At 39.1% G+C, this 18393-nt stretch overlaps 1 protein-coding gene across 3 annotated transcripts in view; it reads left to right on the forward strand.

The window, feature by feature from the left end:
• MYO16 (myosin XVI) overlaps window positions 1-18393 on the forward strand; it is a 627599-nt gene that overhangs the window by 545902 nt on the left and 63304 nt on the right. For all 3 annotated transcript variants that reach the window (XM_045821913.1, XM_045821912.1, XM_045821911.1), the window contains exon 32: window positions 7829-8974. In XM_045821913.1, the coding sequence (XP_045677869.1) occupies window positions 7829-8974 (1146 nt within the window). The remainder of the gene's footprint in view (window positions 1-7828; window positions 8975-18393) is intronic.

Consider the following 18393-nt stretch of genomic DNA (forward strand, 5'->3'; position numbering starts at 1 on the left):
TATTCTATCATTCATGATTAATTTCTGGTTGGGTAATAATAAGATAATGATGATAGCACCTGACACTTACTTAGTGTTTATTATGTACTGGGATTATGCTAAATATCTTCAATCTTTAGAACTACTCAGTGCAGTGGGATATCATTGTGAACCCTCTATGGATGAGGACACTGAGTCAGGGTGCAGTAGTATAACCTGCCCCATGTCACTCATCCAAGACAGTCAGATTCCAGGGGTCAGGCTCTTGACTTCCTCCTTACAAAGTATACTACTTTTAATTATAAAGTTTATTACCAGAAAAGCTTTTTCCTGTATCTAAAGCAAACCTTGAGGAAATACCATATCAGTTATCTATTGTTGCTTAACTACTCATCCAAACTTGGTGATTTAAATAAAGCATGATCATTTTAGTACTGTATTCCAGGTTCTGGTGGTCAACTGGTCTCATCTAGGTAGCTCTTAATCAAGGTCCTTCATAAAGCTGTACATGGTAGCAGGAACCATCTGAAAGCTGGTAACTCCCATGCCTGATACCTCAGATGTCTGAGGACTGGGGCTACTAGAGCATCTGTATCTCTAGGTGGTCTCTCCATGTGGTTTGTGCAACATGGTGGCTTCAGCATAGCTGGACTTCCTTCATGAAGAATCAATGCTCAAAGGCACATATTCCAGGAAAGAGAACACCTACTATGAGCCAGCCTTGGAAGTCATGCAGCATTGCCTACACCACAGTCCATGCATCAGGCAGTTCCATAGGCCCATGCAGGTTTAGGGAGGAGAAATAGATTCCTGCTCTTCGTAGGACTGTAAACATTCTTATGGCCAATTTTTGGCAAATACAACTTGCCTTAGTCCACCATTATGATGAAACAATTCACATCCTTTCCATATACAAGATATACTCCCTGTTCCCCACAATTTCCCTAAAACCCCATTTCATCATCACACCAAGTTCAGATGCAAGGCCCAGATCTCATCATCTACTGATAAATCAGATCTGGGTCTCCTGGGTCTCAAGCAAGGCTTCTGAGGTGGACAGCTCCTCTAGTACTTTCCATACAACTAACATGCACTGGAGGGACAGGTGAAGGATGATGTTCCTTTCTAAAAAGGGGAAAATCAGAAGGCACTTGCAACTTGCAGTTCTGTACACCACTTGGGCAAATGTTGCCTGTGCCTTGATTAGGATTTTGGCCTAGTGCCCAGAAATGATATTCCATGGCTGTTAGGTCCATGCTTAAGAGTGTTGGCTCACCTGTAAATATTAATTCCTAAACCACAAGAGGTGACATGTTTGTAGCTGGTAGTTTTCTCAGCCTGCTTTCTGCTTATAAAATGTTGAGATAACAGAGTCTCCTCATTCTGTATTAAGTCTTCTTTCAGTGCAAGCTGATCCAATTCCTTTAAAGGCTTTGTGAGTTTCCTGTGTATTTATAATCTATCGCATTATTCCAAAGCCACATCCACAGATCTCTTTGAGATAATCTTACCTAATTTGGGCTCTCTGCACAATGTCTGTGCCACAATATTCTTTTATTCTCAAAGTCCCATGGTTTTACACCTTTGAACAGATCCATGAAATGTCACCTTAAAACTTTCTGAGGTCTTAAAGAGTGCCATAGTCCTGATCTTAGCTTCATCTTTAGATTATGTTTTCCTGAAAATGCTCCATATTTCACCTCTACTTGAAAGTCATTTTTAACTTCAGAATTATTTGCCATCAGGATAGCCTGGCAGTGACAAATGTTTATTGCCAAACATAGAAAGTCCAGGATCCTTTACAGTTAATAGTTCTTTCTTTAGCTTATCTCTTTACTCTCACATTTTACTATAGGCAGCTAACAGAATCCAGGAGATGGATTTTAAACTCAGCCTGAATATCTCCTTAGCTATATCATTCAGTTCCTTAAGTGTTTTTTTTTTTTATTTTCCACATTACTGCAGGTGACAGAGTTGCTAAACTTTCCACAGTGGCATGAGAAATTCCACGTTTCCTCCAGCTTTCAGCATCTTGCTCATCTTTTAAGCCTCACCAAGAGCTTTCTTGAGGATCATCATGCTTCTGCTAACACTGTCTTTAAGACTCCTCCAATTTCCCAAAGCTACTGCCACATTTTTAAAGTTTTTATTTATAGTAGCACTCCACTTCCAGGTACCAATATCCAAGTTAGTTGTCTATTGCTATGTAACAAATCACTCCAAAATGTAGTTCCGTAAAATAATGATTCATTTTATTCTTTTCTCTCTCTTACAGTTTTAGGAGTTGTTTGGGCTTGGCTAAACAATTATCATACTGGTTCTCTCATAGCTGTAGTGAGAATTGGGGGCTAGAATCATCTGAACACTCAGTTATTAGATTTCTACTGTCTAGATTGGGGAAACCCAAAAAGAGTCCTCTGCATCTCTCACCTCTATGTGGCCTCTCCACATGTTCTCCAGAGCATGCTTGTTTCAGTGTAAATAGTCTTCTCACATAGATATCAGGGCCACGAAGACATGTGTCCCAAGATAGCAGGAGGCAGGGGTTATCCAGCCACAGAACTCAGGTTCTTCCCCATATTTTATTTGTTAGTGGTAATCACAGAGGCTCTCCCAGTTTCAAGGTTCTGGAAGAGCATGGGGAAACATTAATGATGCCAGTTTTGGAAAATACAACCTGCCACAATAGCTTAAAATTATTCAAATCTCCAGAACAACTCTATAATATTAATGCAAAAATTGTGTTTGGTTCATTAACTTTCCAGGAGAAGCTATGGTTTAGCAGGATGAAAGCCTTTAGAATAATGCTGATTAATCACAAAATTATGCATTTTTGGTATTTTCTGCTGTTAAAAGTTGGCTGATTTAGGGGAACCCTGTAGAATACTGGCTTACAAAGATGTCTATTGAGTTAGAAAATTAGCTTTGTTCTTTTCCACTCTCATTTGGAAGTCTCCCATTTGTTTCATGTTTGCAATGTGCCAGCATCTGAGCTAACACTTCATTTACATTACCTATTGTATACCTCTGAGGTCATTACTGATATCATTTTATGCATGACTATACTGAAGCTTAGAGAGATTTGCCCAAGACCTCTTTAAAAATTGTCATTTATGCCACTGCCACCCCCACAAACACACATACAATTCTGTATCCCCTTTCATAGCCTATTGTTTCTCATTCTCACAGGACACATCATGCTCTAACAAAATTGACTCACTTGTCTAATTTATGGTTTTTTATTGCCTGATATCTCCCCCTAGAACAGAGGAAGGGAGGGAAAATTTTCTTGTATTCACTACTGTGTCTCAGTAGATTCTGGTGAAATGCATAACTAAATGAGTGATGGCATGAATGAATGGTCCTGCCAAGGTTTGAATCCAGATCTAACTTGAAAGCCTTTAATTTTTTTCTTTAATTATGGGTGTTTGCCTTATTGTTTTTTTTCTTTTTTAATCAAATTTATTGGGGCAACATTGCTTAATAAAATTATATAGATTTCAGGTGTACAATTCTATAACACTTTATCTGTATATTGTATTGTGTGTTCACCACTCCATCTCAAGTCTCTTCCATCACCATTTATCCCCCTTTTTCCCTCTATTACCTCCTCCCATCCCCTTTTCTTCTGGTATTTACCATACTGTTGTCTATGTCTATGAGGGTTTTGTTTTTTGTTTTGTTTTGTTTTTGCTTAATCCATTCAGCTTTTTCACTCAGTCCTCCAAACCCCCTCCTCTCTGACAGCTGTCACTCTTGTCTCAGTATCTATGAGTCTGTTTCTATTTTGTTTATTAGTTTACTTTATTCACTATATTCCAAATATAAGTGAAATCACATGGTAATTGTCTTTCTCTGACTGACTTATTTCACTCAGCATAATAGTCTCCAGGTCCATTCATGCTGTTGCAAAAGGTAAGATTTCCTTCTTTTGTATGGCCGAGTAGTATTCCATTGTGTAAATATTCCACAACTGGTTTATCCACTCATCACCTGATGGACACCTGGGCTGTTTCAAGATCTTGTGTCTTCTAAATAATGCTGCAGTGAACATAGGAGTGCCCATATTCTTTTGAATTAGTGTTTCAGGTTTCTTCACATATATTCCCAGAAGTGGAATCAGAGTCATAAGGCAGTTTCAGTTTTAATTTTTCTGAGGTAACCCCCTGCTTTACACAGGGGTTAATATCCCAAATTTATAAATAACTTATAAAACTCAAAACCAGAAAAACCAATAATCCAATTAAAAAATTGGGCCAAGGACCTGAATAGAGACTTCTCCAAAAAAGACATACAGATGGCCAATAGATATATGAAAAGATACTTAGCACCACTAATCATCAGAGAAATGCAAATTAAAACCACAATAACATAACACCTGACACCTGTCAGAATCACTTGTGCAGTGTTGGTGGGAATACAGATTGGTGCAGCCACTGTGGGAAGCAGTATGAAGTTACCTCAACAAATTAAGGACTTCTGGCCAAGATGGAGGTGTAGGTATAAACACTGAGCCTCCTCGCACAACCAGAAGAAGGACAACAAACTTAAACACAAAAAACAACCAGAACTGCTAGAAAATTGAACTGTATGGAAATCTGACAACCAGGGAGTTAAAGAAGAAACATTCATCCAGACCCATAGGAGGGACGGAAACAGGCAGCCTGACACAAAGGATTTGAGGCAAAGTAGTGGCTGGAGGACCAGGGCAAGCAAGGTGACAGCTGGCAGACCAGGTGAGGCAGCAACTGGCAGAGTGGGCAGTCCCACATTTGCATCAGATAAACCAGAAGGAAAAACTGGGGAGCAAGATAGACCACGCAACCCAGGGTTCCAGTGGGGGGAATTAAAGCCTCAAAACCTCTGACTGATAAAAACTGTGCAGTTGCTGTGATGGGAGAAACTCCCAGCCTCACAGGAGAGTTTTTTGTTGGAGAGACCCACAGGGTCCTAGAATGTACACAAAACCACCCATCTGGGAATCAGCACCAGAAGGGCCAAATTTGCTTGTAGGCAGCCAAGGAAGTGACTGAAAGCCAGCAGAGAGCTGAGCAAGCAGCATTGTTCCCTGTTGAGCCCCTCCCCCACATACAGTGTCACAACACAGCAAAGAGGTTGCCCCACTCTGGGGAATACCCAAGGGTCTGCATCTTACTATGTAACAGGCCATCCCAGACAAAAAAAAAGGCCCAAATGAAAGAACAGATCAAAGCTCCAGAAAAAATACAACTAAGTGATGAAGAGATAGCCAGCCTATCAGACACACAGTTCAAAACACTGGTAATCAGAATGCTTACAGAACTGGTTGACTGTGGTTGCAAAATAGAAGAAAAAGTGAAGGCTATGCTAAGTGAAATAAAGGAAACTGCACAGGGAACCAACAGTGATAAGAACAAAACTGGGGCTCAAATCAATGGTGTGGACTAGAAGGAAGAAGTAAATTTTCAGCCAGAACAGAATGAAGAAACAAGAATTCAGAAAAATTAGGAGAGGCTTAGGGACCTACAGAACAATGTTAAGCATTCCAACATCTGAATCATAGGGGTGCCAAAAGGATAAGAGGAACAGCAAGAAATTGAAAACTTATTTAAAAACATAATGAAAGACAACTTCCCCAATCTAGAAAAGGAAATAGACTTCCAGGAAGCCCAGGAAGCTCAGTATCCCAAAGAAGTTGGACCCAAGGAAACACACACCAAAGCACATCATAATTACATTACCCCAGATTAAAGATAAGGAGATAATCTTAAAAGCAACAAGAGAAAAGGAGACAGTTACCTACAAAGGAGCTCCCATAAAATTATCAGCTGATTTCTCAAAAGAAACATTTCAGGGAAAAAGGGGCTGGAAAGAAATATTCAAAGTCATGAAAGGCAAGGACCTACATCCAAGATTGCTCTATCCAGCAAAGCTATCATTTAGAATGGAAGGGCAGTTACAGTTCTTCCCAGATAAGGTCCAGTTAAAGGAGTTGATCATCACTAAGCCCTTATTATATGAAATGTTAAAGGGACTTATCTAAGAAAAAGAAGAAGATCAAAACTACGAACAGTAAAGTGACAACAAACTCACAACTATCAACAACTGAAGCTAAAGAAACAAACAAAAACTAAGCAAACAACTAGAACATGGACAGAATCATAGAAATGGAGACCACATGGGTGATTATCAGTGGGACAGGGGGAGGGGAGGGGAGAGAACTGGGTAGGGGAAGGTACAGGGACTAAGTAGCATAAATGGTAGGTAGAAAATGGATAAGAGGAGGTTAAGAATAGTATAGGAAATGCAGAAGCCAGAGAACTTACATGTACAACCCATGGACATGAACTGAGGTGAGAGAATGTGGGTGGGAGGTGGTATGCAGGGTGGAGGGGAAAAGTATAATGGGGGGATGGGATAAGTATAATAGCATAATCAATAAAATATATTTAAAAAATTAAAGATGGAATTGTCTTATGACCCATTAGTTCCACTTCTGGGAACGTGTTAGAAGAAACCTGAAATGCTAATTTGAAATAATATAAGCACCCCTATATTCATTGCAGTGTTATTTAAAATAAGCAAGATTTGGAAGCAGCCCAAGTGCCCATCAGTAGATGAGTGGATAAAAATGCTGTGGCTCATTTACACAACAGAATACTACTCGGCTCTTAAAAAAAAAACACCTTCAATCTTAACAATGATACTTTATGATCTCTTCCAAACTGGGGACAGAGACTACTGCCGTATGTGCAGTCACAGTGAGAAAAAACCTGGCTGCCTTAAACAACTCAGGAATGCAGAAAAATTACATATGCTCACATCAGTGATTCCTACAGTAAAGTACCAAATTAGCAAAATAGTTCAAAATTTGGGGGAAGTTTTGATATTTCAGTAAATCTTGTGATTGTCTTAAATTAGCACATCAGCTTTCAGAGAAATTATGTTTATTTAATAAATATCTATTACATGTATATGTATAATACACTATATTAGAAAATAAGTCTTTTGGAATATTTTAAACTTAAATTTCAATAAATGTTTTAGAGTTAGACCTAAATAGTCTTTCTGCCTCTTTTAAATTTAGTTCTTATTGATAATATTAAGCTGATTTGTTTTACTAAATATCTTCCACCTTTTCAACTTAAGAAGTGTACACTTTAGACGTTCTTAGACTTGACTTTTCTGTTAAATTTGTGTTTCTGTTAAGGATTCACATATACTGATTAATTGTAAAAGTCACCCATGGAATCATTTTAATAAGAAAGTTCTGTAACAAAATAATAATCTCTCCATGTATGTAGGTGTTTTGTTGGTATTTTGTTTTGTTCATTTTATACAATTAAATAATTAAACTTACTCGTTTCCTACAAGAAACATCCATATGCTACTGATGAGCTAATTTGCTTCCTCTCCCTAGCTTTCTATTTCCTCATCCTTAAAATCCTGAGGACCAGTTCAGCCTGATTCACATCTATATCAGACCCTAAGAATAGAGGCTAAGTAGGATCCAGCACCAGCTCTGCAATGCACACCACTGATACTTAGCTATGTCAACAGGCCCTTCCACTTTGCAGGTGGCTGGCAATACTGGGCCACCTATGGTCCACCCAATGTCTTCCTTCAGTGATGGAAGTAGTCCTCCAGCTCTGAGGTCGAAACTCCCTTTCTCGTTTGCAGTCTTGAGAAGTGTTAGGTTGAGGTGGGATCCCAGAGGGTGGAGGGATGCAGGCCTGTGCCTCTCAATCAGTGGGGACTCAGGAGCTGTGTGGGCAAGGACAGCCCCAGCTAGCCCCAGTCCGCATGACGGTTTGGCTCTGGAGTCTTGCTAAGTCCTCTCATCACTTCTTTGTATCTCCCTCCCATTCAGTTCTCACCAGGCCCAGACCACACAGTGATGACTACAGCACAATGAAGAAGATTCCTCCTCGGAAGCCAAAGCGAAGCCCCAAAACCAAGCTCAGCGGGTCGTCTGAGGAGATTTGTGGTGTCAGGCCCAGGGCGGTGGGGACCCCCAACACAAGAAGCAGAGCGGCAGGTCCGCAGTGCACCCCTGGGGCCGTGCTGGCAGTCCCAGCGCCTCCTGGGGCCCCAGCGCACTCTGAGTCAGAGCCCGAGATGGAGACTGAGTCAGAGCCCATCTACATTGAGATGGTGGGCCGCACTGGCAGCCCCGACCAGGCGGAGGCAGTGTATGAAGAGATGAAGTACTTCGTGCCCCCAGAGGACAGCAGTAGCCGGGGGACCAGCGCCTGGGCCTTTGTGTCACCCCTGTTACCATCTGAGGGTCAGAGCCCCATCACCTTGGAGGATGAACACCCTAGCGGCCATTCACCCGCACCCTGCAAAGACACGTGCGACATTCCAGCCCCCTTCCCCAACCTGCTCCCTCACCGCCCCCCACTCCTGGTTTTCCCCCCAACCCCTGTCACCTGCTCCCCAGCGTCAGACGAATCGCCTTTGACGCCCTTAGAGGTGAAAAAACTGCCAGTCTTGGAAACCAACCTGAAGTACCCAGTGCAGTCCGAAGGCTCAAGTCCTCTGTCTCCCCAGTATTCCAAAAACCAAAAAGGGGATGGTGACAGACCTGCGTCCCCCGGCCTCCCAGTGTTTAACGGGTCTCACAAAGTCTCTCCGCCTCTCACACCACCTCCTCCTCCAGCACCTCCTGCGGCTGCCCAAGCTGCCCACCGGCACTTTGCCTTCCCACAGGAGACCTACGTGGTGCACCCGGGAAAAGCAACCACAAACCCAGATCTGCCCAAAGTGCAGCAAAAGCCAAACTCTGCTCCAGCAGTGGGTGCATGTAGTTCTTTCTCCAAGGTTCCTTACTCCCCCGGGAAGGCTAGAGTTGACCACAGGAAGACCAACTCCAACTCCTCCTCTCCAGTCCCCTACAGCCCTCCGAATTCAAGGCCTCTCAGCAGCCCCCTGGACGAGCTAACTAGCCTCTTTAACTCTGGAAGGAGCGTACTTCGGAAGTCTGCAGCGGGAAGAAAAATCAGGGAACCTGAAGGTGAGCAGAATAGAAGCGTGTCCCCATTTTGCTCATTCAGATGGATGGATGGATGTTGGGTGGATGTAGGTGTACACGTATACACATATACATATATATGTAATTTAAATAATGTTTGCAGTGATTGTAGTAGTCATTAAGAAAAAATCATATCCAACCAATATGGTTAAATGGGTAAAAATAAATATTTCCATTTTGCACAGGAAGGCACATGATGTAAAAATACATAATACTAAAACTGGATTCCATAAGTTCTTATGCATTGATAAGTGTCAGACAGAGCAAGGTTCAATTTTGGCTACTGATTCTCCCCCCGCCCCCCCCACCCACCCAGTAGTACTTCTTTAGAACATGGAAATGGTATTTTTGTAACATTATATATTGTCAATTCCCATTTGACTTACACTTTGCTCTCACTCTCATCTGTCCTTTCTTGTTGTCTCACTTCCTTCCACTCCTGGTTTCTGAGATGATTATCTTTTCAGTTACTAACCTTACATATAATACAACTCACATTTATATTTTGTATAAATGACTTTCTTCTGCTCATATTCCACCCAAGGAACTTTAACTCAGTTCTGTTAAATCTGTGTCTTCTCTGCCTAAGGCATGTTTTATTTATAGCTGGCATGTGAGCTCAGTTCCATGCTGTTGCTGTGTGTGTATTTATTATATATATATGTATATATATTTACTATATATCTATATTTACTATATATCTATTTACTATATATGTACTATATATAGTATTGTAACCCTATAAAAACAGAATTTAGCTAAGAAAAATGCCAACCTCTTATAAGCAACTAACCATATTCTACTTCATTCAGATGAGGTTGTCTTTATGTGCTAAAAGTGCTACTTTGGCAGGTCTCTTAATAATTATAAAGAATGCCCTGACTGGTGTGACTCAGTGGATTGGGCATCATCCCACAAACCAAAAGGTCCCCATTCAATTCCTCGTCAGGACACCTGCCTGGGTTGTGGGCCAGGTTCTCAGTTGGGGGCCTTTGAGAGGCAACCAATAGATATGGATAATACTCTCCCTTTCTCCCTCCATTCTCCTCTCTCAAAAAAGAAATAAATAAAATTTTTAAGTATAATTATAAAGAATGTAGTTATCTTCCAAAAACAACATTTTAAGGCTTTTATTCAAATACAAAATATTCGCCAATGATCTGTAGTAGGGAGAAGAATTGCATTAATATAAAACATCTTTTCTTTAAAAAAATTATAACAGGTCTCTTGAGTTGCGATGCCATTAACCTGAGATAGGTGGCAACTATTAATATCCTCACTTTACAGAAATGCAAAACTTCAAGGTGAAGAGGTTAAATACCTTCCTTAGGGTCAGGTGGTAGTATTTGAAGTAAAATTTTGACTTATTCTGTGTGTGCATTAACCTGCTCTTTCTCCTAAAGAAAATACATAAATATGTTAGCTTTTATTTTTGATGAGGAAAATTAGTTTAGACACAAAAACTCTAGAAGATATAGAAAACAATCTGAATAAATGAAATGTAGGTCAAGGCTAAGAACATTTAGTAAATGAATGAATAACCTACTTCCTATTTATCCTTTAGACAAGCTAATTGTTTGTTTAGCTGACAATTTCTTCTTAATTATAGGCCATTAATAAATGAAATTGTCCTTGTAAGTAGGAGAATGTTTGAATTTCACAAGTTGTGTGTTTCATTCCAAGGAACAAATTGGAATCTAAGAGAAAAAGCATTAAACATATAAATTATCATTTGCTTTTAGAACTAAAAGTTTACTAAAACCTCATAAACCTCACTTTACTATAGATGGGAATTGGGTGAATTCTTCTTGGCTCTATTGAAGAAAGTGAAGTTAATGATTTCTATACAGGCCTCATCATTTGGAAACCCCTATATCCAGGACTTACTAGTGAGAATTATAGTGAGGTCTCCGGGCATGGTGCATGAATTGGCTAGTTATATTGCCCTGTGGTGGCCACTAACCAGTGTTTGAGAACACATCAAAACCTCAGGTACAACATTGTTAGTTCAATTCTAAAATTATAAAACATCTATTTTTCTACTGTGGGCTTTTACAAATCACCTTTTAATTTGAAAAGATTGGTTTGAGCCACTTATGACTTTCTCATAAATACATGAATTGGCAACCATTGTCCCAGCACAGTAGCTATAGTAACAGAAAGCTTAGCAATGTGAGACTTAGGTCACCCTCACACACCAGATCATGGGAATCCCAAAGATACTGTTGACTATTGTGTGCTTCTTGATTCATGATGGTCTGTGATAGGGGAAATAAGTTTATAGGCTTTTTTTTAATTTTAAGAATATAAAGAGAGCTAAAGATAAGAGGTAGAAGAAAAAAGTCAATGTTTTCACTAATCACTGGAGCCGCTTATATGATTATTAATGTTTACACAATTGGATCCTGAAGTCAGTAATACATTCTCCTCTGAATGAATTGAATGGCTATTATTAATGACTTACTGAATCTTGAGATTTCTTTCCTTTAAGATTTTAAATCTTCTACCTTACCTGCTTTATATTTAAAGATATTCTTATTTTCACTTGAAATAGCTTTCTTACCAAATCACCAAGTGGGTGGCTAATTCAACCTCAAGGCACCTAAATTAATTACAGCTCATTTCTTATACAGTTGTGATATGGGGAAATTTTTTTGCAAATTTTGAGGAAGAGTTCAGAATATTCCCTTTACGTCTTTGGAAAGTGACCTTGAGGACATTAAACTGCTCATTATTATCCTGCTATAGATATTTCCACTTAAAATAAAAAATAGGTGGGTTGTGTATAAGATATGGGATCCTTCAGTGTATAATTCTGTTCCATCAGTATTCCATAAACTCAAGTGTAAGATTTCATAAATATTATTATGCTCCTAAAACAGTTTATTTTCTATAGACTCTTGGATATTCCATGTATGCTATACAAAGTCACAGTAACTATAAGGGTCCAGGATGTACATATAGACAAAATGTGATTGCGCAGATAAAAGATGTGACTGCACCCTGAGAGGAATAATATTAGCAGTTTACTGTATTCCAGGCATTATTTTAACAACCTGTTTAACTCACAAGACTAAAGGTATCTGCTATAATTATCTCCATTTTACAGATGGGGAAACTAAGTCACGGAGAAATTAATCCACTTTCTCCAAGTCAGCTCAGGAAAGACAGACTAACCTGAACACAGTGATTCTCTTGCCAGTGGCTATTCTCTTAGCTACACACACAATGGTGCCTAGGACTAGATTGCAGGGGGAAAAAAGGAAAATAAGATTTTAAAATTAATATTTGCTCACCTAAGGAGCAGTAAGTTAAAAGTCATAGTTTGGAGGGACACTACTGTTCCACTAACTGTGAAATGCCAAACACGTACTTTATAGTGCATGGGTGTATATACATAATTTTGGAATACCATATGGAAACCACTTGGCCCTTAAAATTAAGAATGACTAATTGTTTAATTATCTATGCCTTTCTAGGTACAATTATCCCATTCATTCACAAAATGTGTTCCATCTATAACATGGTTAATATTATTATGCTAATTATTTCTAGTTGCCTAGTTTGAAAAATTATGAGACCCGATTCAAAAGAAAGGGGAGCTTCATTGTCTTGTTTAGACCACTAGGGTGCTCCATTGCTCCAAATGGCACCACAGCGTCTGCTTATGTTTATCAAAAACATGAAATAAAACGTGCATGTTATTTTTCACTCATTGAAAGTGGTCAAGATGACAGGACATTGACAAAAAGGTGGTAAACTTCAGAAATCTGGAGAAGAGGAGAGCCAGGCTGAATTAAGGGAAATTCTAAAAATCTGATATGCAGAATATATATATATTTTTAAAGAGAGGAGAAGGGAGGGAGAAGGAGCATGCCCCCTACTGGGAACCTAGCTCAAAACCCAGGCATGTGCTCTGTCTGGGAACTGAACCAGCGACTCTTTGGTTCGCAGGCCGGCACTCAGTCCACTGAGCCACACCAGCCAGGGCAGAATGTGTATATATATATATTTTTTTAATTGCCTCATTACTTTCTGATACTGTGCATCCTTAGTTTATAAGATATAGATATGCCGTGAAAGTGATGTCAATGAAATAATGTATAATATTTCCTTGCATATGAAGTAGGTGGTTATTAAATAGTTAATGAAAAACTTAGCTAAAAAGGAGTACTTTGACATATAAATGTATTTGATAGATTTAGCCCTTCTGGCACTTTTACTTAATAAGAATCACATAAACCAAGTGCAAATTACTGTTAATTTCAAATATTTTATTTTATTGCATAAACATTTTAAATAAGAATGGGGGTTTTAAGTCAGAGTATTATATAAACAAGTTTTTACATGTGATATTTTCATGCTGTAGGGCCATTTGTTTAAAAAGGGATTGTTTTTAAAGTTGGCTTATGGAAAATTTGAAACATATACAAAAGTGAAGAGAATAGATTAATGAACTTTCTCAATGGCCAAGCCTATTTTATCTCTTCTCCCACCTAGTTCCCTCCTCTACCATTGGCTTATTTTGAAGTACATCCCAATGTCAAATCAATTTGTTAATAAATATTTATGAATATTTTTATAGAAGTCCTTTAGAAAAAAAAATAAAGATTTATTATTAGTCACATTAATCAATATGGAGAATTCTTTGGTGAGCCTGTCATATTTCAGCCATTCCCCTAACTTCATAGTTACCCTAAAGATGCCCAAATCCATATCTCTAATCCTACCCTGTACCGTAAACTCTAGAGCATCTATTTACCTTCCTTCTCTTCATCTTCACATGAATGACCCACACATAACTCATACTCAGCAAGGGCTAAGTTAATTCACTACCCTTTCTCTAACTCCTTCCAACTCTATGAACTGACATTTCTTCCCCACAACCTGCTTTCTTCTTTGAAAAACAAAAACAAAAATGCATGTTGCTGCTGCACCATGACAGAAGTCTGCCTTTAGAAGACATGGCATCACTTTTCATGACATAAAGTAATCTTCAGAGGTAAGCTTTCCCCACAAACAACACCAGCCCGCAAGATATTTCACATCAGGATCTGGATACAGATCCTGACATGGGCAGCTGGAGCAGACAACCCCTTTTATTACCACCCCCCTCCCCCCCCAAAAAGTGTGGAGTTCTAAATGTTGCCTATAAACAGACTTAAGTATGGAAGATCAACATTCCAAAAGACATACAGTTGCATCTTAAATCAACACTTCATGAAGTTTAGATGCTTTTCTGCCAAATTAAGTACAGTTATTTATACATTGTTTAGTAACAAGAAGACTCACTGAAATGTCAAGGAATTACTGCAGTAATCCGTGACTTGTTCAAGGAAAGTGTCTGGAAATTGCCATTCTCTACTCCTGTGTTTCAGACAGAAGTTTCCACACTATCTTCATTCAATCTCTGATACATTCTAATGAGATTTCAGAGTAAGAAACTAGCCTGCTTTATGCAAATCTCACCATCCCTTAATGAGTTGCAGAGCTTGGCATCCCATAGGCTTCTTGCCTATACACAGGCTCTCGTAGCACTTTATCCTGTACAGAGCTGTTAATCTTTCTCAGTCACTCCCTGCAAGCTTTCTCTCCATGGTGATTTATTTGTGGGGGGTGGTGGCCTGAGGCTTCATGAAAATTATAAAGGGCGTGGACAGAACAAGCACATAGTTTACTGATGTGTTGCTGTCTGCATTCCTGCCTCACATAAAGTCTCCCTCCTGTGAAAGCAAGGCATTCCTCTGCATTCTGGAATCATTTTGAATCAACACTAAATTCCCCTCATTTTCCAAATGAGTAATTCCTTTGGGAAGACAAGCTTAACATCCCCAGAGAAGCAAGTTCTCCATTTATCTCTAGTGAATTGGGCAAGGATGAGCTTTCTAAAGTTTCTTTTCCTGCCTTGCCAATGAACCCAGTCTCTTCCATGAAGAAAATGTATGTCTGTGTGTGAGCAAAGTATATATCCACCAAGTTCTCAGTGCCTGTGCAGTAACAAGGAGTATCTATCTATGTTTAGAACTTGCAGCTATACATTGAAGTGGTTCTAATTCCCCAAATGTCCAATAAAAATAATATTTCATTCATCTTCACTTAGAAATAAGCTTTTAATTTTAATAACTTGATCAGCAGCCAAATTTACTTATGTTAAAAGCACAAAGCTCTTTGTTTTCTGTATTAATTGGATGTTTCTAAAATGAGTTTTTGATTTTGAATGTTTATGATATTTTTTTCTCACAATTTACAGCACCTTCTCTCTATAAATGCACAAGAATTCACACAGGGAAATTGTGCAACCAGGGGCCTATAAACCAGACTTGCATTAACTTGCAGAGCTAATTCCCTATAGTCATCTGATAAGCATTCACTTAATGTAAACACAGGGCTTGCTCCTGGGACTCCAAAAAATAAAGGAAAAATCTGGCCCTTTCATAGACAGTGTAGGAGGCAGATGTGCCCACCTAATTTCAGTGAATGAAATCCTGGTGGAGGAGACAGGCTTCAGTCCAGACATCAGAAATTATTAGTGGGTCCAGAACTGAGCTTCAAGTAGCCCCTGAACCCCATCAGATGCATATACATGGTATCTTTAGTGGCCACAAAAAGAAGTGAGTGATTGCCTGTGAGAATGGAGGAGAGTCTCATACTGAGCTGACAGGTGAGCAGGAAGAGTAATGGACAATAACAAGTGGATGGATGCAGATGTAGAATAGAGGTGGCAGCCAGAAGAACCAATGTAGGGTGAGACATGCAGGTTCAGGGTACATGTTCTTTATAGAAGACAGCTGAGGGGATAGCTGAATGCTGAGGGAAAAAAAAAAGAGAACGAAGAGAAGGCACTGCCTAACTTGCATTGAATCCAAGCAGGATAAGCTTTCTACCTGGAAGCTCCATGATGAGGTCCTGAAATACCTCCATTTGTTTCTCTTCCTCACATGGGAATTCAATATTAACTTACAGGATCTGTGCTTTAAAGAACATAAAGAGCCAGAGGAGAAAAATGAAACACAATGATAGTGGTGATTCTAAGTATGAACATGTGACCCCGTGTATCTTCAGAAATGCTATGGAACATTTGTCAATGGTGTTCTGTTCATAATATTTGTAAGTGGCCCTTTCCTATTGGCCTAGAATGTTGTCATCTTTTCTTCTCAGATCCTCACCTCCCTATGAGGCAGGGGAAGCAGGTGTTAGCATCCCCTTTTACTAATGAGCAATCTGAGACTTGAAGGGATTAAGTGATTCACCCTTAATCGCAGAAACTGATGGGTCCCAGAGTCAAGAATGAACCCTGTCTCCTTTCTCCCAATCCCTGGATTCCTTCTATTATGTCATTCTCATTCTTCAAGCATAATTAACATTTTTCAAATGATACCAAGTCTCTGTCTCAGAAAGTAATTTCCTTCTGAAGTTAAACTAAACTCATTACCAAGAAAAGATGTGGGATAAAACTGTTTTTTCCTCTATTGGAAATGTTCCTGAGGTACATAGTTTTTAGCTAAGAAGACATTTATTTTGTGTTTCTCTATTTATTCCTCCTCTTGTCCTCAGTTATTCATAAAACTCTTTATACTCAGCTCTCCTACAAAGTGTCCTTTCTAATGCCAAAGACCCACAGCACACAGGTTAGGCCAGCATAATTTCTCACATTCAAAACTGTTGTGTAGTTTTCGTTTTTGTTTTTGTTTTTTGCCTTTACAAGGTTTTCCTTGAAAACTGAGTTAATTACTGATAAACACACACTCACATTGTGTTAACACTTGCAATGTGCTCATATTTTCTTAAGGAAGCATTTAACTGTGCAAGATGTAAGCTTCAACCTTATTAGTGAGGCATCAGAGGCCTGCTCAGGACAAGCCATAAAGGCAAGGTGCGGTGACCATGCTAAGAACCACACAGATGGTCAGCAGCAATTTTCAACAGCCACCATGATCAGGACACTCAAAAAAGCCCTCTTTGTCTGTCTCTCTAGCAACTTCCAAAAAATAAAGTCAGACATTCATTATTTTTTAAATTATCTGAATATGAAAACAGAGGTGCAGATAATGGCATACTGGGAAACATGGCTGAGTAAAAACCTAGTGTCAGTCCCATCCATGCTCAGGGCCCCTCACATATTTGTTGGGAGAATATTAAACTCATAGGTCTCACTCATGACCATGGTACTTCCACTGGGCCATGCTACTTCATTATTCTTTAAAACCCATGAGCGAAACCAAGCAGAGTTGTGACAATTAAATATTTAGATCAACCCAATAAAAAGTTACTCTTTGAATAGTATGAATTATCTTGGGAAATTACCTTAACATATTGGCTGTGAATCTGCAGTCTCTAGCATGCCATCGTACCAGAGATATGTATCTTGCATAAATAGTTCATCATTTTTGAGATGAGCCAAATGCTGCAAAGAAGCCATCGCAATTGGAGTGTTCTATAATGCACTTTCAGCAGGAGAACAATCTATTGTACCTGGAATTCTGAAAACAAAATGAAAATCTTTTCAGAAATGGATTATCTTTCATAACCAGTAAATATTTTTCATACTACCAGCCCATTAAAGCAAGCAGCTATTGTGTATTATGGGTCTCTGTACTGGATTGTGAATTAAACTCCCACTGGGGGGCTCCAAAGAGAAACCCAATGCTTTATCCTCTAAGCCACTCAGCAGCTCTTTTTAGGCAACTTAATAAGGACCTTCCTGACTATCCTCATCTCATTATTACCACATAATACAATATCCTGGGGCTTTCTTCCTTTTGTGAAGAAATGCTGAGAAGCGACATGTTGTGTGGAATGTGTTCCTAAAGATGGGTTGGATTAGTGCCGTGTTCTATCTCTCCTTAAGACTATTAAAAAAGAAAAACCTATTTCTTAATTACCTACTGGTGTTTTGGTGGTTTATGCTGCCTTGAATCATTTTTTTGTGATTAATTCTCAGATTAGCTTAGAAAAATTCCATACCACCTGAGAGCCAGCTATATTCGTCATTATTTTACCCAGTACTCCATTCCATGACTCAACGACAATCACCTAGCATCACTGTGTATGAAGCTTCTCAGGTCTTCTTCTATTCTAGTTTTTACTTCTTTCTTTTTCTATTTTTTTTTCCTTAAAATCATTAATGTTTATACTTAGACACTGTACCTTTTCAATTTCTGGCCAGTTGCAACTTAATGGCACATGTTAATTGTAGTAAAGTAATAAACAGTTTCATTCATTTTGCTGCCCACAGAGATGACTAGGTCCTAAAATATGCAAGGCTCAAGCAATGGCAGGCATGAACTAGATCTGAGATTATACAGACTTACAATGGAACAGTCACTGCACCATGATAACTGAGAATTTGTGCATTACCCAAAGTCTCTGAAAATCCTACAAAAGAGCTTCTTCATACCCCA

The sequence above is a fragment of the Phyllostomus hastatus genome, unplaced genomic scaffold (assembly GCF_019186645.2).
Source record: "Phyllostomus hastatus isolate PE091 unplaced genomic scaffold, TTU_PhHast_1.1 phas_scaffold_46, whole genome shotgun sequence".
Taxonomy (NCBI): Eukaryota; Metazoa; Chordata; class Mammalia; order Chiroptera; family Phyllostomidae; genus Phyllostomus; species Phyllostomus hastatus.